This window comes from Pelobates fuscus, chromosome 4 (assembly GCF_036172605.1).
Source record: "Pelobates fuscus isolate aPelFus1 chromosome 4, aPelFus1.pri, whole genome shotgun sequence".
Taxonomy (NCBI): Eukaryota; Metazoa; Chordata; class Amphibia; order Anura; family Pelobatidae; genus Pelobates; species Pelobates fuscus.
In genome coordinates, this window is record NC_086320.1 from 58,179,663 (window position 1) to 58,203,620 (window position 23,958).

Consider the following 23,958-nt stretch of genomic DNA (forward strand, 5'->3'; position numbering starts at 1 on the left):
TTTACAAACAGTTTTTATGTTTGTTTTTTTTATATGAAAATTTGCATATAGTCTTTGAAGACTCTCACCTGCTCTTACCAAACGTGTATTAACAAAGTGTCTCCCAAACCCTTGCCTTAACCTCCGCTTTGTGCTTCCTAAGCTGCATTTGCTATTGGGAGAACGATCGTAGAATCTTATCCCAAATACACAATGTAAACATACCAGGGAACTATGCAGCTTCTACTCCAAATAGATGTTCCTCAGAACGTCATTTTTCTTGTGCAGGCAATTGACAGCATGTGGCATGTGTATATATCTATTTGCATATTACAGAAATACTCTAAGCAACGTAAGCACTGCAACTCTCTATACTGTCATTTAATGTTAAACTGTTTAGAAGTTGTTTGACATCAACAGGGGCTCTTCCCAGCATACTGAGACTAACACCTCCCCCGCCACACTGATAATGGGGAATTAAAACTTCTGTGTAATCAATGTCCGTTTCATCCAACCTGGACTGCATTGGTAGCCTTAGATTGGTTGGGGAGAGTTATTGGGATAGCACAGCAATCTCAGCCAATTATTGTATCAATGCGGCTGAGATGGTGGCAGCCTTCATGCACTGGGAAGCTTTGACAGTTTATGTCAAACCATTTGTAAAATGTTTGATATTAAATCTAGGGTGATGCCAGGATTCTCTAAGCACCATAATCGCTACAATGATCTTTATTGCTTAAAATTCCCCTTTAATTGTTACTTTCAGTAATAAATGGAAACTTGTCACGAATATTTACCTTGTCTCTGTAGTTAATAACACTGTTCCAGCTGGTGGACTTGCCATTTAATTCCCTCTGATGTAAGCGATAAATAATTTTTTAGCTACTGGAGCCTGTAATGAATCTCCATTCTCCCGAGATTTGCAAAACCTAGATGGCACTAAATGGGATTCTAACTCGATGTTCAATGTGCATAATTAAGAAAATGGTAATAAGGTAAACATCTAACATACATGTCACAACCGCATCATTTTCAGAAATACACGCATCTTCGACTAGCAAGACAACAGGATCCTATCCCTTACTACAAAAGCAAGCTATGGTGGTGTGGAATCATTGTGATGGGCATTGGAGAACTGGGCAACTTTGCAGCGTATGGATTTGCCCCGGCAACACTTATTGCACCATTGGGATGTGTGGCCGTTATAGGTAAGTACTATTTGAATCTGAATCTTTTTATTTACTGAACTATGGATATTCAATCATAATCACTGCCAATCATTGGCTCTAAAGCCTCACTGGTTCCCATTCTTGACATCTCACGAAGACCAATTTAGATGAATCATCATTGGTTGACTTCATTTATATGCTGCTTCAAGATTAGAAGGGTTATTCAGAGAAGAGAAATGTTGTGAGTTCAAAGTGATATTAGGCCACAAGAGTACACTCAGAATCATTCTCCAGCCCAGCTAGATATTTATTTAATCTGTTTTCTTGCAAAATTCTTGTTTTAAATTCCTGAAAAAAATTACTGGAAAAAATGTAATATTATATTTATTTATTTATTTTAAATATACCATGGACCGCTGAGCAGCATGGAAATGAAAGCATGCTCTGACAGGATTCATTACATCAGTGCTGGGTGCGCCAACAGAGAGACGGTATATGATGTTTTGTTATATTCCTGCCTCCTCCACAAAGCACTCTGCGCCTAGCATGAAGAGTCCTGATTACCTCAGAGCCCTCTCCCCCATGGCTCTCTGCAATGCTTCAAAACACAAGGACAGGGGAGATATGGGCACATAGCTACTAGGAGGGATATGGGTAGGTAGCAACAAGAGAGACATTGGGATATAGACACAAGGGGAGACTTGGGAACATGGGCACTAGATGGGTCATTGGAACATATCCATCTATGTTCATTGGAACATAGATAGAAGGAGGGGCACATACATAATGTAAAACCTGACAACACAGACACAAAGGGCATGTTCCAATGCAAGTGGGAATGGAATTATTTGGGGTTGGGGGAAGGTGAGGCAATTAAATGGCTTTACTTGTGAGTGTTGACTCAGAGATCACAAAATCTAGAGCCTCTTCTGAGTGATACAGCTTATAATGTGTGCTAAATAGAGTTAAATTGTAACACTCACTCACAAAAATAAAACTTTGTATGACCTTTATAGAGATTTATTCAGCTTTCCACTGTTTCAGCGCTGATTTCATGTGTGTTATTCTTCTTGTAACACCCACCTTCGATCCTCCAGCTGTCCTCTTTGATATGCCCTCCTTGTGGACGCAGTTCCAAGCAGGGTAAACCTCCTTAGTGATGTCAGCACGCCTGCATCATTGTCACGTCACTCCGTTCCTGTTCTTGGGAGAGCAGAAGGACATCCCGTAGCGTGTTGTTTCTGCTCTCCCTTGTCAGTCAATCCTATCAGTATTCAGTGTCTCCCGAGGCATTGACTGACAGATGAGAGAAAAAAAAAACTTTTTAAACTGGTTTTTCTCCCTGTCTGTACATGTTATGCTCTTTCAAAAGAAAGTTAAAAAGTATCTGTACTTGAATTTGTTTTAAGGTTAGGCAGAGTCTTTAAGTGATGAAGTGTAGGAAAGTACATCACAGAAGCTGGAGGCACTAGGTTTAAAGGTATATGTTGTTGCTTTCACATACACATTGTGACCGAAAGCAAGGAATTGTGCTGGAGGGAATCTATATACCTCCCCAGATTTTGCAAGGATCCTACTTTGTGTAATTAGCCCCAGGGAAATGTGTTATGTTATAATGAATGTTGCACTTTAAATATGTGTATATTTGGGCCCTGGAGTGGAGTACTTGGAGAGTAGGGTGGGCCAGTGCTCCACTCCACATTTTGGAAGTTGCTTGTAACCTACAGGTGAGAAGTCCAGTTCCAGAGTTTGAATCCTAATTTAACTCACCTGAAAAGGATTGTCAATTACCAGTGCTATTAAGTACTCCCCTGCCAAGGAAGGAGGGAGATTGTGTTTGGTTTCTGTGAGTGGAAACAGAGAGCTGAAAACCTGAAACAGTAAGGTTGTTTATGTTGGGAAATGGACAAGCCATCCAACCCAGTTAGCTGATTATTTTGTTTAGTTAGTGCTCAGAAGAGCAAGGCTTTTGTTTTGTATATTTTTGTTACCTTTATACCTTACTGTGCATTTATTTTGGAGCCACAATAAAAGAGCAAGTCCTTTTACCTCATCCAGCTTGTGAAGTGTCTCTAAAGCCTGAAAAGACTGTGTGTAACACCCCAATCCCAGGACAAGGTACCAAGGGAAAGGAGTACTTTTGTCACAACATGTATTCATTTCTGTGTGCAATAAGTTGGTGATAGCACACATTTAATGCCAGTTGCGTGTCCACAGTGTCCATCTCCGCAGTCCATTGAGTGAGATGGACATTGTGACGATATGGCTCTGGTATCTCTGGCCCTGAAGGTGGACCAGTTCATGCCTAGTATCGCCCGTGGGATTCTTTGCATTAGCCCGTACAGTTTCTGCTAGGGAACACAGCGTCTTTCCTAGTTGGCGATTCAGCTGAAAGCAATACGGTCCTGGCATCTCTGTTCCTGAACGCTTAACAGTTCAGACCTTGTATCACCTGTGGGAAATAACGCTAGCTCGCCTGGTGAACTTCTACCCTGAGAGCTAGGACTCTGGTACTTGAGTCGCTAATCCCGGGCAAAGCAGGACACACTGCAGAGTTGCTCCGGTTATAACAGGATATGCTATCCAACTAAAAACTGCTCGGAATTCTCCTATGAGCAATCTCACTATAGCAGACCGTAGATAGTTACAACACTCCCCAGTCCCGCCATGTATCTCCACCTCTCCCCTCCATGTGGCTCAGTTCCAAGGCACAGGATTGGGGGGAGGGGGCAGCAAAAGTCTGAGACATGGGAAGGGGAGGAGTCTGAGACATGGGAAGGGGAGGAGTCTGAGACATGGGAAGGGGAGGAGTCTGAGACATGGGAAGGGGAGGAGTCTGAGACATGGGAAGGGGAGAAGTCTGAGACATGGGAAGGGGAGGAGTCTGAGACATGGGAAGGGGAGGAGTCTGAGACATGGGAAGGGGAGGAGTCTGAGACATGGGAAGGGGAGGAGTCTGAGACATGGGAAGGGGAGGAGCCTGAGACATGGGAAGGGGAGGAGCCTGAGACATGGGAAGGGGAGGAGTCTGAGACACGGGAAGGGGAGGGGGGGAGTCTGAGACACGTGGAGGGGAGGGGGGGTGTCAGACACGTGTGGAGGGGGAGACTGAGACACGTGGAGGGGAGGGGGGGTGTCAGACACGTGTGGAGGGGGAGACTGAGACACGTGGAGAGGGGAGGGGGGATAGACACTGCAAAAACTAGCAGAAGGGGAGCGCTTCCTCTCCTACCAGTAACCTGGCGATCGTTTCCCAAGGCAGTTCTTGCTGACAATATTATAAGGCAGACTCGCTCTATTAAAATGCACCTGCTACTTCTGTTAGCTCAGTGGAGCTAACAAGAGTAGGGGACGTGTTTCTATTTTGAAATTGGCACTCTTCTAAATGGTTATTTAAAGGGATACTCCACAGCCAGATAGCAATTCAACAAGCTGCAGTGTTCTATGGGTGTGGAGTGGTCCTTTAACACATTTTTTAGCTTGCAGACTGTTATAGGATTACATTCAGTGCCCTGTGTATATTGCCAGTATATTTAAAACTTCTCTTGGATTTCATGTAAAAAGGATCCATGAGTACAGTGGTTCTGTATATATCATCGCACGCTGTATACCTTGGCACTAGTGTTGTGAAAACAATCTGTTGACCGTCATATGGTTGATAAAGATTGTAATTGTGTAGATATGAGAAGGTCTGCTCACAGTTTAATCATATGACATGTTGGTTTTGACAGTCGTTTTTAATTATTATTTTATTGTAGTGCTATTTTCTTCTGACTATGGTTCTGCTGTTGTTTGTGGAACATAATGAAAACTAATTGAAATGTATTGAGATGAATACTGACTATAACATGACCTTTCAATGCCCAACCCCCTCCCTTCCACAAACACTAGAATATCTGGGGATAGCTCATAGAAGAAAAAGAAGCCAAGGTTATTGTCGAGAAGGTTCCACTCATCTGGAGTTTATATGGATCCAACAGAAACAGGGTCATTGTATACTTAGATTCCTAAATGTCTCTTTTCTCCAATTTCAAGTCCTGCCACCTAATAATGGTAATTACAATATTCACCATCTAGTCGAGGGGTAGGCAACCTTCGGCACTCCAGATGTTGTGGACTACATCCCCCATAATGCTCTTACACCCATAATGCTGCCAAAGCATCATGGGAGGTGTAGTCCAAAACATCTAGAATAATCTAGGTCTAGTTTCAGTTAGAAAACATGCGTAATTGACCCCGATCACTGTCAGCCGGGGTGAGAATTGTGTTTTTTCAGTCTTCATCTTGTGGAGTGCAAAACTCCTGTTAGTGGTACTGTGGGCTACTTTGTAGACTTTAGCTACCATCATTATCAGCAAATATTTGATAGCTGTAGTTTGTCATATCTGAAGTGCCTTTGGAGATTGAGTTTTTGGTGAACATATTTTCAGAACCGATTTTAAAAATAAATAAATAAAACAACTGTTACACATACTGTATATTAAATCTATGAAGGGCTAAAAATATGTTTTGTTTTTTTCTTCTTTAAAAATGGTTGGATCGACCGCATAAGAAGGCTCTCTTGACCTGACAACAATTTCATATTATTTTTTTTTTTTTATAAACCTAAGAAAACTAATTTTAAATTCATGTGTCCTGTAGGCATTATTATAAACAGCGATATAATAAAACAGAGATTGATAAAAAATTGTAATGAACCTTAAAAGCCATTGGGTAGGATTGTGTGAGGATTTTGAACTTTAACAGGGGAGATTTCCAATAAGGACTCTGCACACATACCATAACGTTGTTTTTTCCAGGGTGGATTCACGTGGATGCTGGAATGAGGGTTCTAAATTAGGAGTGTAATCCCTATAACATTGAAGGAATTTCTGTGCTTTAGTATCTATATCATGAAGGATTCCCAGCCAGTCCATGGGAAAGGCAAAGGGATGTTTTGAACTAAAACAAGCTATGGGGGGGCAGTAGGATGATATTACATATTACAGCCACTAAGATTTATAAACTATGTTTGTGAGAGGGAATTAGGTGAGAGACATACCCTATCCCAGCATTTTGGGAATGAAAGGGCATAGGGAGTGGAAAACAGGGATTTTCTCCTCCATCCAGAAGTGGCTCCCTAAGAGGTTCAAAATTATCTAATAGTTACAAATCTAGAACGTGCAAATATCTGTATACTCTATCAAGTGCATAGCTGACAAAATACCACTGTCTTACATTTAATAGAAGTGATGCAATTACATTTATTTATTTATTTTTCAAATGTCACTTAGTTTGCGCCACGGTCCATCCCACCAGCATTATTCGACGAGCAGTTTTGTCTTCAAAGAATTCTCATCCTCGTAATTACCAGACACTGTTGTTTCGCTGCCAGCAGTAAAGTGTATTGATCGATCAAATCGAAAAAAAAAAAGTTGTTTTTTTTCATGTACATAGAACAGCACTTTTTCTTCAGATTGATCTAAATAGCCACTAGAGTGGTGGTATTATCCAACGCCTTGTTATTGATAATGCTGCAAGTCTAATGCTGATACACTTGATGTTGGAATGTACAAACATTTGTAGCTGTTAGATCATTTTCAAGGGGAACTGTCCTTCCTGTCAATCAAAAGAAGAGTACGACTAGCTGCAACTCCGTTAAAGGAGCATGCTAAACACCATGCCCTCTGTAGAGTGCTATAGTAGTTATAGTAGTTATGGTGCCTCTAGCACCATCCCATAGTGAGGAATCAAGCTGTTTTTGAGTGGTTTGGCACTAACCTGGGTGCCTCGGGCAGCTGCAGTCCTTCTTGGTGTCTGTGCTATCATTAAAGTGAAAGTACCCTTTATATTATATTATGTTATGGAATGGCGCTTAGGACCCTTGCCACTATAACCACTACAAAATATGTTGATAGTGTATTACCATATATGTTCTAGGAAGCTTGCAGCTCATGTGGTGGAACAATATGAAATAACTGAACAGATGATTTGCTATACGCCAATAATTCTTAGTATTGATCGTTTTATAAGAAATTCTTTAGGCTGACACTTCAAATAAATAAATAAAAAAAGATATCTCATAGCAACTTCACTTCTCAACTGCCAAAGCCTGTATATTGAGAATAGGTTGATGTTTTGGTCACACTTCCCTGTGTGACATTTTAAAATGGGACTCTATGGATAAACGACTACAATAATAATAATAATAAATAATATTTGTTTGTGTAAGAATGACTTGCAATCCGTGGAAATGACAAGTTGTACTCCAACCAATAACAGTGTTTTTGTAAAACTGGTTTTGGTTACCATAAAGATTTCTGAGATGGTCCTACGCTCCTCAAACTTAAATAAATGAAAAATGAGAAAACGTATTGCCGTTTTGGTGCCGAGACCAAGTTCTTCCCGAAGCCTTATCCTCTTTGGCTGACATTACACCGCCTCACTGAGGAGGCATGTCCACATTGGCTATTTGATGCCAGCACACAGAGCACACTGGATCCAGACGCCAATTCTGCTATGGTGTTTGTCTCTGTACGTGAAACCTTTTAGAGAAAAATGCTGCAGTACATACACAGGCACCATGACCACTTCAAATCGCTGAAATGGTCATAGTGCTTGGAGTAACCCTTTATTGATTTACATTTTTTTCACCCCATCTATTGTACATGTATGATTTAATATTTTGTTTTTATGTTTGCAGGTAGTGCAGCAATTTCTGTTGTGTTCCTGAAAGAAACTCTGCGGGCATCAGATGTAATAGGTAAGCCAAGATTCAATATATATGGCTGGTTAATAGGTGAAAGATGAACATCAGGGATATCCTAAATTGTGTTACCAGGGGATTGGTGGGCGGCCATATGGCCATACTAGTGATGTATTTCGCATCACCGATAAAAGCCATATTCTTGCGTGGCAAGAATATTTGCCATGCCAAGACCGGCTTTAACACCCCTTTGGGGTTCATTCATTAAAATGAGAGTTGGAACGAATGAACCAGAATTGAGGCCAAAATGACACCTCTAAAAATTATTTTGAGACTGGATACTAATTCCATTTTGACTATTCTGGCATAAACCCGGCAATACCCCTTTCCATTTCACTGTTTACCCACTTGGTGAATAAAACAGGACAATTCACCATAGATAAAGATGGAACATTGTGATTTCTCCAACCTTCTAAATGTAGTCGTAGAGAGGACAGATTGTGTCTGTAAAACACATTTAACTCCAAATCCTCCAAATCCAAATGACTGATAGAGCATATGTGTTGATGGCTTGGATCTTGTTCTTGCCATTCAGCTGGGACTTCAGGACCTGTCTGACTCTCTGGAGGTACTTAGATGTTGCTATCCTCCTTGCCTCTTCCTCGTGGTTGCCATGTGTTTGTGGTACCCCCAGGGACTTGAAGCTGTTCTCTTCATCTTCTATTTGGACTTCTGGTTCTTGAACTCCTTCTGTCCTGATCATTATCCCTCTTTTTGCTATAATCGAGCCCACACTTCTCTAGTCCATATGACATTGCGATGCCTTTGCTGTATATCCTAGTTAGGTGGATCAGTGAGTCAGTGTCCTGCTCATTCTTGGCTTACAGGGCTGATGGTAGCTTCACTCTAATAGTTGTATCGGTATCCACTCTTCTAGATGATCTGGCTAAGGTCGTTGAGGCCTATGCAGAACAGCATTGGGGATCGTGCATCACTTTAGTATATGCCACATTTGATGTTCACTATTGTCCTGGAATTGGCTTCTAGAGTTGTTTTCCCACTTGCCCATAGAGTTCTTAATGAATGATCTTATTGTCTTGCTGACCTTGTATAGAGCCAGTCATTCCAGTATCCATGTGTGTGGCATTGTGTCATAGGCTTTCTTGTAGTCCATCCAGACTGTGCACACGTTGGTCTCTCTGGTCTTAGACTCCTGTGTGACTGCTTGGTCTTCCAGTGTGTGTATGTATGTATGTGTTTGTGTATCTTATGTGTGTATTATATAATTTGCAGTTGTGGTTCATCCATAAGACAGCTCCTTACCATATAATTGTTGCACTTTTGGGTGAGGGGGAATTAAATAGGAGCTGTAGGCTCTCTTTTAATAGTCGTGGGGTCAGTGTGTGGTGCCCAGAAGATCCACTGTTCTAAAATGATTGGCACATGAGCACTCCTGGCACCATAACCAAAAGCTTGCTTTTGGAGTGTCATTCCTTTTTTTCTCCACATTTTAGTGGATATACTTTAATCATGTAGTTCCACTTGAATGCTGCATGACTGTGTGGTTAGCAACCTGAAATGCCATTAATGTAGAACATTAGGGAACATGTTCTTTGTAGCGGCAATATTCTATTGAATTAGAACTCAAAAGCAAGGCTTTAAATTGCATCTTGACAGTATGCTTCTATTCTGCTTATAGCCGTAATGAAGGTGAATAGATTTTACCAGGACCATATAAGGCTTGTAACATCTCTTGAAAACAGAAAATCTTTTTTTGTGGAATTATCATGACAGATTATGCTGTCTTTATTTTTTAATCGGATGTTTGATAAGTGTGTGTGTGCTTGTGTGTGTGTCTCTATCGTGTTTTTCCTTCCGACACAATTTTTAATAAGACACAGATTTGGTCTTTTAATCAAGTTACAAAATGTTACGCACTGTAAACATAGGCTCTGGTCCTAAAATAGACTACTTTCTTTGCCATTAATTTGGATATTTGATTATTATTTTTTTCCCGATTTCCCACGTTGATGTAAATTAGTATTGTCATCCTTTTAAGCAAAATTCAGATGTCATGCACATGTTTCAAGGAATGCCAAACCTGGCTTTTGTACTGTTACTTTTAACTAGAAATGACTTTGCATTAGTTGGGCTGTTATTTTTTTTTTTTTATATTAGTAAGTCAGTAATAAACTGAACATGAATGCAATTATTGTACTGGGTGTCTTTTTAAGGAGCAGTTGGATGTTATTAATTTTATATTTTTATTTTCCTTTATGTACTTAGTGATCAAGTGTAGCAAAATAAAAAGTCAAAATTTTTACAAAACATTTTTATTCTGCAAGAATTACAGTATAGCATCAAATTACTTTGATCATAAAAGAAGCTAACTAAAAAAAAAAATCAATATCGTAATCCTGCAGTTCTATGAACGTATAAATCGCAAAGTGTACCTAGTTTCCTGTAACTGCAGTTTTATAGAGAAGAGACATAATGACCGATGCTCATGAATTGCAATCCTTTAGATCACTACACTTGGAACTCGTGATAAAATTTTGTTCGAATTTTTTGTATTTCTCTCCGAAAATTTTCAAAAGTAACTCTAGCTGTTTTAGCAAATTCTGTTGTCTGTTTTTTGCTTTACTTTTTGGGACAAAGATGTTACCATGTCAGCAAAACCAAAAAAAAAACAAAAAACTGTGGGAGGCAGAGTAGCTGGTTAATCAAACAATAAACAAAAAAATCTAATAAACAACACGAGTGACGTGAAGAATGTCTTTTTGACAGTGTAGACTGTAGATTGTCAAGACTGAAGCCATACTTTGTTGTTTTAGATTTATTTTTTTGTCAATTGCTGTGATTCTCCCCATACTTAACAAAGAAAAGCATTGCATCAATTGCAGAATTTTTTCAATGTGAGTTGCTTTTGAACAAATCACAATAAAGCGAACAGTCAAAATATTTGTGGGCTCTGAGCAATGAATCAAATTTGCAATTCCATCTTCCTTATTGTTGTTGTTGACCTATATGGTTTTTCCGACACATTATATTGAAGCTGATCACAGATACCGGTGAGAAGGCATTTGAAGCAAATTTACATGGGCAATAAGCGGGCTTCTCCTCTCTGTCCTGTTTTAGTTTGCCAATCCAAGACTCCTATGAGAAATGATGGGTAGGTAATACAAATATTGGGCTGTGAAGAATATAAGAAATGTAAAAGGTCACACAAATACATTGATACATTGATTGGGCAAAAGACACAGCTTGGTCGTGTTAAATTAATGGAAACCGCTTTTGTTGTAATATGTTAGATTACTAACCCAATTGTATTGCATCAATAGAATGTATTGTATCTACATAAAATAGAAGTTTGGGCTAGTTTTGCTCTTGGTAGAAGTCAGTGTTTTAACCCTGATCGAAACAGAGGTTTTCATTGACTGAAAATAAGTCTCTGGCACTATTGCAAACTCTGCGTTCAGGTCAATGGCATTTAAAGGGATAAGTGAAATACTCTCTTATCAAACAGATACTGTCCTATATGGAGATAATAATTTCACGTTGAAAGAACTGTCAGTTCATTTAATCCAAGTATTTTCCTTTGGGATGGGTGTAAGCTTAGAAAAATCTAATTCCAGATGTATCATCTCAGAAATATTCTGCTATATATATGAGAGTACATCAAGGTGGTCACATATTGAGAGGGCAGGCATTGTAGGTGTGTGTACATATATGCCAGATATATGAGCCAGAAAAAAAACATCCAAAAACATACATTTAGTTTAAGATATGTTGTACCAAGAGGTGTCTTATTGACATTTATTTATTTATTTATTTATTTATTTACAGATAAATATGTATTATTTATATATATATATATATATATATATATATTATGCAATAAGACAGACACCCCTTAGTACAACAGATCTTTAAATGCATGTTTTTCTGGTTAATCTATCTTGCACTTATACAAAGTCTCCAGAGTGCCTGTTGGAACTATATTGTTTAAAATTGTCTTTTTGTACCCATGCAGTAAACAATGTTATTATTATTTTCATGTATTTAAAGGGACACTATAGTCACCTGAACAACTTTAGCTTAATGAAGCAGTTTTGGTGTATAGAACATGTCCCTGCAGCCTCACTGCTCAATCCTCAGCCATTTAGGAGTTAAAACCCTTTGTTTATGCACCCTAATCACACCTCCCTGCATGTGACTTGCACAACCTTCCATAAACACTTCCTGTAAAGGCTTTCTTTATTGCAAGTTCTGTTTAATTAAGATTTTCTTAGCCCCTGCTATGTTAATAGCTTGCTAGACCCTGCAAGAGCCTCCTGTATGTGATTAAAGTTCAATTTAGAGATTGAGATAAAATTGTTCAAGGTAAATTACATCTGTTTGAAAGTGAAACCAGTTTTTTTTCATGCAGGCTCTGTCAATCATAGCCAGGGGAGGTGTGGCTAGGGCTGCATAAACAGAAACAAAGTGATTTAACTCCTAAATGACAGTGAATTGAGCAGTGAAATTGCAGGGGGATGATCTATACACTAAAACTGCTTTATTTAGCTAAAGTAATTTAGGTGACTATAGTGTTCCTTTAAATAAATCTAAAAGCTCAGAATTTCAAGTCTTACACTACGAGACAGGCCAAAAAGTTACTTTCCAGTGTAAGTCTGGAGGAACCACAGCACACTCACCAGGGGGGGAATTTCTATTTGGGAAAGACTTTTGCCTTTGTATACCCATAGCACTCAACACAATAATACGTTTGGCTTAAAGCAACAGTGATGCCAAGTTTAAGAAAGGATAGTAATGATGCCAAAGTTCCGTGTTTTCCAGCTATAATTCGAAGTATGTTCATAAAATTGATTTAGATCCTAACAAAAATATTTTTTCACAAGTAATATTTGCATAACACTAAGGAATAGAATATCCTGTTACCTATTTAGTAATCCAGTTGATACATTATTCTAAACTCTTCAATCAGCACAGCTCATTGTAATATTTATGGTACTACCCCTGCACTTGCCTTTAAACCATTTTCAAGTGGTTTGACCTAGAAACTGCTGTGACGCATCTAATGCAGAACTGCATTTCAAAATTAACCATTCAACGTTTGATGGGAATTATGTGATACGAGAGCTGGACATGAGCAAGCAAGCATTTCTGAATGTACAGATTAAAAACATTTTGGGTTTTAATTTGGTGTTTTGGATAAATGATTGAATGCCATATGTTCTAAGAAATGTGGACCTTTTCAGAGGCGGCATTGATAAAAAAAAATGAACTTGCAAATTGGGGAAAATCTTCAGTTTTACCACAAAGAGCCCTATGTGATTACCAAAAATGCAGTTTCTATAATAATCTTAAAATCACATTTGGCATTTTATGAAATGAATAAATGACCCCGATTTCTGTTATTTTGAACGCACTATTTTTGTTTTTGTTTTCTTGTACACCTCTGCCTCATTTTTCCAGCAGTTAGAGAGAATGAGTGGCACAGTGGGATAGCCTTGCTGATACAACAGGTGGGGCACATTCCATCTCTGTAGTGTCGTTTCCACTGAGCTGATCTGTGATGGGAATTACTGCGTTACTGGAAGAAAGTAAAAGTTTATGTTTGGCGTTTAATGGTTCAGTGTTCTCAGTTGGCCTGTAGGCTGCGGTACTGTCTCAGATGATTTAATATTGAAACACTTGCAGAGATGAATAAATCCACCGCTTTAAATGCCACTGTTTTATTGTTTTGTTTTTAATTCTGTGTTATGGAGTATAGTTAGACTGCTGGGTTTACTGCACAATGCCAACATGATTAATACTTAATCACGCTCCATCAAATCGTCAAACGTGATTTTTTTTTTTTTAAATGTAAGTAACTTAAGGTAATAAACTTGCTTACTTCCTAATAGTATTGTTTTTTTTTCTCTTTTACAGGAGGGAGTTTGGCAATTGCAGGAACATATCTTTTAGTGACATTTTCTCCAAATGTATTCCAAGAAATCACTGCGGTGAAAGTACAAAGATATATTATAAGCTGGCAATTTTTAGTTTATATGGTAAGCTATTTTTTCTTACATTTTATGGATATTAAAAGCCTTCCTTGATTAACATAAAGTGTAAAACATTTTTATTTCAAAATATTTGAAGCATGTACCTCCTTTCTTCATATCCTGTTAATTAAACCAAACTGGCTTTTAAATTAAAACTCAGATTGTAGCTAAAGGGACACTGTATGCACCCAGACCACTTCAGCTCATTGAAGTGGTCTAGGTGCAGTGTCTATTTGCACTTAGTGCTGCAATATTAACCCCTTAAGGACGGTCGGCATTCTATGTCGTCCTTTTTGGGGTGGCTCTAAATGCCAGAGGGCGGCATAGAACATGCCCGCCATCCAGGGGACTTACCGGGTCCCTGCTGATCCCACGCCGACGGTCGCGATCCTGGGGTTTGCCCCCCTCTGCCCAATCTGGCCCTCCCGGGATATTATCGCGGGGTCCTTGCGATCACATGGCCGGAATAGCCGGCTTGTGCAGTGACTGCAGGGGGGCTCCCAGGCTGTCCCCTTAGAGCATGCAAAAAAGTTTGTAAAAGTTAATAAAAGCTTATAAAGTACATACAAATTACTTAGATCATATATATATATATATATATATATATATATATATAATGTGTGTGTGTATATATATAACGAAGGCTTGGCACTCACCTTTAAAGTATAAAGACAGAAATGTTTTACCCCGGTGCTATCTGCGTTTAGTAGATAATCCAAAATGAAAAGGGTGCACTCCAGAATTTAAGTAAATAAACTTGATATAATTTATTGCAAATTAGCGAAAGATACACACAGTCCCGATCGACGTTTGACCCCTAGATGGTTCTTTCTCAACATTTTGATACAATTGAGATACTTTGGCCTAAGAGTTTTAATTCAGTAGAAATTCTGAACAGTTCTCGTTTTAGTAAATAGCCCTTTGTAAGTTTGACGTCACAAATTCTTTCCACTTAATGCAAAATGAGATCTGTAATGTATCCCCTAAGCTATGTTAAGTCCATAATGAGGACAGAACCAGATAGATCAGTGCAGTGCGCTGTGAAATTGCTCATTACTGTTTAATACAGACCTTTAGAATAAATATAGTTCAAACTTTAAGAATCTGTATTTCAGAACAAGACTCCTTAACATGACCTGTCACTGTGGAGAGGCTGAACATTATAATAGCCAACTAAAAGGATTTTTTTTTTTTTTAATCTTTTTAAATTTTTTTTTTTTTTTTTTGTCAATCTTTGTTTTATTATGGCATATGCGTTATGGGGTACAGAACAGAAAGGGGAGGTACATGGGGATAACACATGTGAATGGTAACAAGATGGTTCACATTACACTCCCAAGAAAGCCTGCCATATTTTTCTTTTTTTTAAACATGAATAATCACAGCGTTTCAAGTTAGGTTAAGCGTCACAAAATAAAACATCATTAGTTAAGGTAAAAGAGTGAAGTTTAGCAGGTATCGTTTTAACATACGTTAATGCTGGCAAGCTGGTTTGTGTTTCACATTTAGGAAAAACTGCGATCGTTACTCATTAAAACATTTCGATTAATTATAAGCGATTTATAGGCGTTTCAAGCATCACAGTGTTCCTAAGCTATGCATGTAATTACAGGCTTCAAACAAGCATTCCCAGTACATATACAAGGTTACGGATAGTTACAAGCTGGAGACCAAGTGTATGGGGGATAATCCCCTTTAAATGCTAGGGTCAGACTAGTGGGCAAGATATGTCTATATTAGGTTACAGCAGGCTCTCAATTCTAGCAAGCAATTAGGCCCAGGTTTATCCTGCTTAACATGAGATTATTTAACACGGTTCCCAGTAGGCAAGGCAGTCAGTCAGCGACCTATTGTCATTAACTGGACATGAATTCAAAGCAAATCAGACTGTAAATATAAAATTAAAATATAACGTGAAGAGCAGCTGCTCAGATCGTTAGGTGGGAAAGTCCAGCACAGTGCCAGTCCATCAAGGTAGCTGAACCGATTCCGTCAGGAGGCAAGGTAGCTGTGTCGTTGGGAATGGTAGCGCTGGCCTATTCTGTCTGAGTCCTTGGAAGCATTCAGCCGATGCCGGTCAGGATCAAGGCTGGTGTCGGACGGATGGATGGTCGGTTGTTCGGCAGTGTAGTGAGATAGACGTCGGTCCGTGAGGTAAACGTGCAGAGGGGTTGAGTGCGGTGAGAAGCTTCTCCCCAGCTCCAGGCTTTACATTGGGCCCCCACCTCGTGTCCACAGACTCGGGTACCTCTCTGGGCCGGGTCTTTCCCTTTATGGGCGCTGTGGAGGGATCTGGTGGTTCTCCGCCGCCGGCGGCGGGCGACCCTCCTGCGGTGTGGTCGGTGGTTTGGAGAGAATCTCCTGTTGGGCCTCTGCCTGGAAGGGCACTCCGCCATTGAAGGAGTGGCGGCCATGTCCGGGATCTGCCCTCTCCGGCTCGCAGTCTCCCGCTTCCCCACTACTGCAGGTTGGTTGGGGGTTTGTTGTAAACGCCGCTGCTCCAGTTTTTCCCAAAAACTATTCAGCAGGGCATCCAGGCGTTCATGGAGGGGCCGAGTTTCTGCAGGCTCTGTGTTAAGGATTGCGGTCGCCATTGTGCGGTTTACAGCCTGTTGGTGCGGAGCCTGTTGTTGAGTGCCGTCGGTTTTTGCATCGCTTGTGGGCTGATGGTACACGTCGATGGGGACCGGGATAACCCCCGCCGGTCTTGGGGGGGGGAGGGAGGTCCGATACTGCGGGTGCTGCGAGGATCGGTGAGCTGGGAGAGCGGCCGCCTCTCTCCAGCTCTGCGAGTTGTAGGCCTCGGCCCTCCGGTTCAGCATCACAGCGGGCATGTAGGCGATCAAGGTGTCTCCCGGTACCCCTGCTCCTGTGTGACAAGGCAGGGTGAACTGGGGTGCAGAAATTGTAGATTACCCCCTGATTTTTGCTTAAAACCGGGATCAGGCTCAGGAGCTCTCAGTAAACGTGTCTGCTCAGCTCCCCGGTCAGGCTCCGCCCCTTAAATTTTTATTTTTATTACAATGTATATGAAAGAGAAGGCTGATTTAGCACATCTTGACACACAATGCAAATATACTTGTCTTCTGATTCTCTGAATGTTGCCAGTGACTGTACATGTATGGAACCACAAGAAAATTATGCACGAGGCATGTGTGCATGCAAAGCATCTTGGGAACAAATTTGCGCAAATTGCTTAGAAGTGCAATAGAAGTGAGTGTTTTATGTTTACCTCTTCTAAAAATGTCACTATAGTAACTACTCGAATCAGGTTAACTGGGTTGAGTAAAAGAATCGTCTCCAGCAGCAGTGTAAGTAGAAAACTGAATGCTTAGTGTGACTAATTCTTACTATATAATCTCTACGGCACAATTTTGGCCCTGTTGAGTTACGATTGTTAGAGGAGTGCCACTGCTCAGTTTTCGGACTAGCTTTAGTTGCCAGATGGGAGAGGCAGCCACTCTGTTGGTTAAATGATATTGAAGTCTTTCTCTCCCCTCAGATCAATGGGGCTCGACCCCCTATAGAATGTATTTAATTGCTGGAATTTGTAACCAGTCACATGGCACACCATATACCCACTCTTGACGTATATGGCCACTTACATTGTTGGGACAAGTAGAGTATCCATACCCTTGGCAAACCCTGCGCATACATTATACAGGCTTATTTGCAAGATTTCTCCAGAATATTTCCTGTGCTACCTATGCTATCTCCTCACCCATAGATCTGATATCACCATTACAGTTGCATAGGATACAAGTTGGTTAGACTCTTGACAATAGTGATAAGACACTTACACTATAAGTTAGTGACAAGGTCCTACTTCACATGCATCGTGGTCCTACTTCACATGTATTTTAAAATTTACTGGAGTTATAATTTTTGTTTTTTTGTTGTCCGTTACTCTCTGTGCCCATATGTCCCAGTGTTTCTGTGTTTATTTGTGTTTGCAATATTTTTTCTTCCTCTTCACCCTGAGTAGATATCGCAAGTTGTTCTTTAAACAACACTTTGCGGTGCAGGTAGGATTGACAGACATACTCTCGACATTTTCATGTTTTGTGCTGTCACATACAATCTCATTGCTTACTCATGTACTGCTGTAATGTACTTACCAATCTTTCTATATACTGATCTCCCCAAGCCTCACCACCTCCACACTGTGCCTTAAATAAATCTGAGATCAATAAAATTGGCACCATTGAGTTAGCAAGTCGAACACGCTTTGATTTTAGCAAAATCAATTGTATCCTTCCTGAATATAATTTTTTGACACACCAGTATAAGCACATATGGGACCTTCTATGTAATGTTCAGAGCCACAAATACAATATTGATGTCCAGCCACTTGTGAAAATGAAAGGAGGTCAATATATCAGGAGGTCACCATCTGTAATTCAAATATGAGGGTACCAAACGCATGGCTCACTGACAGCCGATGCTACCCTGTTCCTATGGTTGCTTTAATTATTCCTTTATACTATATGATTTGTTTTGGGATTGTTTTCTCAATTTTGTTCACTGAGATTTAACACATTTATGAAATATGACTCAAACCAGAAATCAATATGTGCTTCTTTTATAAGCACTTTCAATTAATATAATTTATAGTTTTCCAGCTAAGTGATAAAGACTATAGAGACCAGTTATGAATCAGGCCCAACTTTCCTTTAGCTGGTGATGTGTCTGCATTCCTATCGGAATACTAATATATTTTGCATTAGTAGGAAACTCTGCTTCATCCGTATTCACCGGTTTGACAGCTGACTGGCATCAATTAGTACAGATTTCAACCTTGGCGCTTTATGCTAGTAATCTCCATTATTCTTCTTACTGTCACGCTTATTATTGATTTACCTTGTGATGAACACACTGGTAACTGTATTATGCTGTCAGAGTTCTATTCAAATGTCAATGGATAAACCAAGTAGTACTTAGAGACAGGGTGGGGGGAATTGTGCATAAACTTAAAATTGCAAGAAAAAGTAGCAGAGCTTGCCAATTAATGATGTAAACGGGGTGTTAGGAGGTGCTGCTACTCTGCTTGATTTATAAACTCGGCAATTAATGTCATCCTAATATAGTAATATGTAATGCATTCCAGTCCCATCTGCTTAATGTGCATATACCTTGAGAGAGAGAGAGAGTGTGTTTTTTATATATATATATATATATATATATATATATATATATATATATATATATATATATAATTGTATTATTTCTATTTATGTCCTCCGGTAGAAGTTAATCATTAAGCCACATTAGATAGAGAGCTACAAAACCGGTTTCTTATAAACAAGGGTGGTGTCAGGTCTGTTCACCAAGCTCGCCTAAATAGCTGAACCTATAAGCTCCGTTTTAGAAGCATGCATTTAGCAAGTCGGATGTTTCAGTGACCAATGCTTAGAGTTTCTCATGACACCATAACCGTTTCAGACTGACTGTGCGGCGTATCATCGTGATATGCTGAGAGCTTTTAAATATTCAGTTTTTCTTACTTATTACTTTATTAATAGACAGACAATGTCCGTTTTAGCCAGGCTCTGCATGCAGCAGTTGTGTGCCGCTGCCGCATGCATGACTTGGACTGGGCTCCCTCATTTTCTAGGAGAGCAAGCTATGGGCTACACATGCTTGGTTCTAGCTGCATATAGCCAGGTAAGTAAACGGTGATCCAGTCTATGTTAAAACCTATAGCGGCCACAATATGGATGCTGACGGTTTACAAAGCATTTCCACTCATCCTATGTTCCCATGCTCCAGTTCAACACATCCCATGTTTCCCTCCAGTTCCAAACTTTGATTTAGAACTGCTCTTAGGAGAACAGCTGCTAGGCTCAAAAACCCCTATCCCTAAACATTTATTTATATTTTTTTATGCACTGTGTTTAATCCTCATAATAGATTAAAAATAGAGGGTCATTTTACACTATATTTTCCTTTTTTCTGTTTTTGTTTTGGCTCCTGCCACAAGCGAGGCTCCGAGCCATACAGTGCCATGCTTCCCCATTTTAGGTTCATTAGGTTGTGCATGGCAGTGGATTTTTAAATTAGGTAAAACGCTCTGACCTTTACATTATGGTAATTTCATGGGACGGGTCATTGGCGCTTTGTTACAGACCTACAGACCGTAAATGTAGAAATGTGAAATTCTGATTTATTTGTATTTTTCTTGTGCTAGAAATCTGTTTTTTTTCTTCATTGCACTTTTTAAATAATTTCTATGATTTTACATATAAAATGGGATGCGCCATGTTTTCGTGCATAATACAGTTCTGGTTTCTGTATCGCTTTTTCCCTTGTGTGTGTCATTTTCGAGTTATCGTAGTTTGTTTGGTAACTACTTCCGAATGTTCATTCCCAAGTCATGATACTTGAATGGTTCTATCTCTCTGCATATACTTATTTGTGGGAAAGACAAGAGTTCGAGCATCAGAAGTCCAATTAGATTCTGATTGAGTTTTATGTTGCTTTCAGAAAGAGAGACAAAAATATGGTATTCACGAACGTGAAATTTGTGGGGAATTCACAGTGAATTTCAAATGTAAAGGGTTACTCCAACCACCATGACCATTTCAGTGGTTAGAAGTGGTCATGGTGGTTGAAGTCTGGATGTGCAGCTTGAGACACAGCACATCCAGAGTTATTTATAATTTTGTGCTGGGGGCTAGTTGCACCCCAGCACACATGACATTGGAAGCACAAAGCTCTGGGGTAAGATTGCTTCCCCCTACCTTTCACCCTCCTTCAATGTAGCGCTCCTACCCCTATCCCATATTTAATCTTTCCCTGCCATCCCCCTTCTTTCTTGCTTTTCCTTTACCCCTTCACATTCGTGGCTCAGTGTGCATGTGCTCTGAGTCAGTTTAATGAGAAGCCTTTAAACTGAACCTCGCCGTAGCTCCCGTGATGTTAGATGGGGCACACCGAGCAGCACCAGGAGCCTTTCCCTGTGCTGGATTGAAGCAACGCTTGCAATTAGAACGCTTTTCTAGCATTCCATAGGCCAGGTGAATAATGCCAAAAGGGTTTTTAAAAAAAAAAAAAAAGGTTTTGACATACTCTTAAAGGCCAAAATAGCTGAATTTGGGAAAATGCTCTGTCCGCTATGCTTCCAGTTCTGCTATTGTGGTCTAAAATTTGAAATTCACTTTACATTTTGCTTTGAATTCCCAGCAATTTTCAGTTTAGTGATTAACCCTGATAATGTTAAATCCTTATGAAATGGTAACTTTCAAAAATATACAGAATAAAGAGACACATTACAAAACCGTGGAGCTCTGTAGTATGCTCACACACTGCATTCTAATGGGGAATGTACAATACGTGTGGATCCCCGGAATAATTTACATTGCTGGCATTTTCGTTGCTTTGGAGCTCTGTGATATACAAACTAGATGCCAATTTATTTTTGACTTTTTTATCCTTGTAAACATCTGTTACATGCTCACACACTACATGCTGCCATGTGGTTATTGCGGTGGAACTTTTATTTTTATTTTTTTTTAATTATATATATATATTTTTTATATTTTTAAAAGTGGCCGCTACTGTGAGATTTAATATCGTGAAACTCCTGCTTTACATGCGGCTCTCCTTACATATATTCATATCAAATTGGTTAATTGAAAGTCCCAGCTCTAGATGTCTAAGGAATCAATTACTGTGAGCAAACTAGCTCACCATAGAAATCATGAACAAATTAAATATTTGACAGTGTTAGAAGTGATCTGTCTATGGGATACTGTTATCATTTTTTCTTAAACTTCTATTCCCTACAAAAAAAGTGAAATATATGTTCATATCTACATCTGTTCCATAATTGGCAAATAACTGTCCCTTCTTGTTTTTATCTCGTGTAGTGTTTCAAGAGAATTAGAGAATGCATTGTGTATTCTCTGTGGACTGGTTTAGGTTTAATAGGAATTGATGTAAATTCTCCATAGATTAGTAAAATGCTTGTATCACATTTAATGCTGTATTCTGTTACGTGATTTATTGTCATTTTGCAGGTCAGAACCTTCTAATGAAATTAACTGGAAAACATTAACTGCAATAGCACTATGTTAAACTTCTGATGTTCTTAATTTTTTTTTTTTCATTTATAGATCTTGGAAATTATAATCTTCTGTATCTTATTGTATTTATACAAGAGGAAGGGGGTGAACCACATTGTAGTTTTGCTACTGCTGGTAGCACTACTTGGTAAGTGCATTTTTTGTTATAATAACGATATCTGTTCAATTTCTAAGTTGTTTAATTCTTCTTCATCATGATGTGTTATTTGCATGCACTGTATGGTGCTTTATTCCATTTAATCAATTAAATCATTTTAATGCAGAGGCCCGTGCCAGACAGGAATTGAGATCTCCCTCTTTTTTCCCCATACATTATGGAGATGCAATAAATGAATAAATAAATGAAAGATTCCGACGTGCTGCGTATCTGCAGTTACTGGAACCTTTCAACCAATCGTGCTCCTCCCATTGTTCTGAGTGGTAGCTCTGTCCATATAAAATGCACTGCCCAATAGTTTCATCTTTGAAAATACATGAATTAGTCTGCAAGTTTGCTCAATAGCTGGAACAGCTGCATTCATTTTTGTTTTCTCAAATGAAATCATTTGCAACGTTGCATGCAAATGGCTTCAATAAGGCTCCTTCATTGAAAGCACTGCGTGTGCTAGGATTCAAGAATCACCTTACACGTACACATGAATAGAGCTGTATGGCCACGTACAGCATAGCTTCTCCTTGTGAAGACTCACAGTTGGTGGGAAATTGTTGCAGCTTTAAAGCAGAACTGTCACCACCTAGGGTCTTTGCCAAATTCGCAAAGACCACAGACAATGAAATTGTCACTGGGGATTCGGTGACCGTGGATGGGGGAGGCAGGTAAAGGTGAGATATACTTACCAGAATCTGTCCCTCATGGGCACCGACATCATGTTCAGGCAAGACCGCGGAATCCTCCATGGACAGAGTCCATTCCTTACAGCCGTCAATGGTGACTGATGTCGGGATGGACACTGTAACTCCACCCAGATTCTAAGAAAGTCAGGCGGAGGATATAGACGGAGACAAAGTAGTTCTTACTTTGCCACTGTATATCTCTTGACTGTGTTGGAATTTCAGTCAAAATTAGTATTTCACAGAGATTCTATATTTATTAAATAAAAAATGTTTCATGGTGGGCTGACCGTTTCCCTATTAATGAACATTTTAAATGGAGACAATCAACACTAGTCGCGCTGCACTGCAACCTCTTCAGGGAACAGAAATTGCAAGAGTGTACGTAAAAAAAAAAAATGAAAAAAAACCTCATTAACACTCTTTGCTATGAAAGTGTCTAAAAATAGCCAAACTAAAAAAATATAGCTGAATAGAAGAATTTTTACTGCTACGTCTTACAAATGTAAATTGACTTTAAATGTACTTTGAATTGCTAAATGTTCATACATTAATGAGTAACCCTGTAAAAAAAGGGCAATAGTCTCATATATATTAGCACATTCAATGCTAAACTAGATTTGTCACTCAGGAAAATGGAATTGAATTGTGATTTCAGTTTTAATTTTGTCACTACAATTTTATTGAAATTCAAAAAAAAACAAAAACCCAATTGGAAATGATGTATTGTTCCTTAGAGCTTTTAACTTCACTTCTGTTTGTCAGGCTCGATTTAACTCGCCCATCTAGCTTAATAAATACCAGGATTTCTTTACAACACCCATTGAAGACAGTGCAGCAGTTGGAAACTGATTCTCTTTGGAATGATCGTCTGTTCGTGTTCAGCAGAGAAATTAATGATTATTTTTGTAATTTGCAGCATCCTTGGCAGTGATTTCTGTGAAAGCTGTTTCTGGGATGATAGCAATGACCCTGAAAGGTCACATGCAACTGACTTACCCTATTTTCTACGTCATGATTGTTATAATGGTGGCTTCATGTGCGTTCCAGGTCAAGTGAGTAGCTTGCCATTTGTAGCCATACCAGCTTTTTTTTTCTGTCTGTTAAATCTTATTTCTCCATTAGCTGCTTAGCCATATCTGTCACGCTGCAGAATTCTA

General features: G+C 39.3%; 1 protein-coding gene across 2 annotated transcripts in view; it reads left to right on the top strand.

Moving 5' to 3' along the window:
- NIPAL2 (NIPA like domain containing 2) overlaps positions 1 to 23,958 on the top strand; it is a 46,189-nt gene that overhangs the window by 11,978 nt on the left and 10,253 nt on the right. For both annotated transcript variants that reach the window (XR_010090691.1, XM_063450301.1), the window contains exons 3-7: positions 1,016 to 1,187; positions 7,831 to 7,890; positions 13,768 to 13,889; positions 21,998 to 22,094; positions 23,718 to 23,853. Coding sequence is in view for 1 of the 2 variants with exons in the window: in XM_063450301.1 (XP_063306371.1) it covers positions 1,016 to 1,187; positions 7,831 to 7,890; positions 13,768 to 13,889; positions 21,998 to 22,094; positions 23,718 to 23,853 (587 nt within the window). In the remaining variant the exon portion in view is untranslated. The remainder of the gene's footprint in view (positions 1 to 1,015; positions 1,188 to 7,830; positions 7,891 to 13,767; positions 13,890 to 21,997; positions 22,095 to 23,717; positions 23,854 to 23,958) is intronic.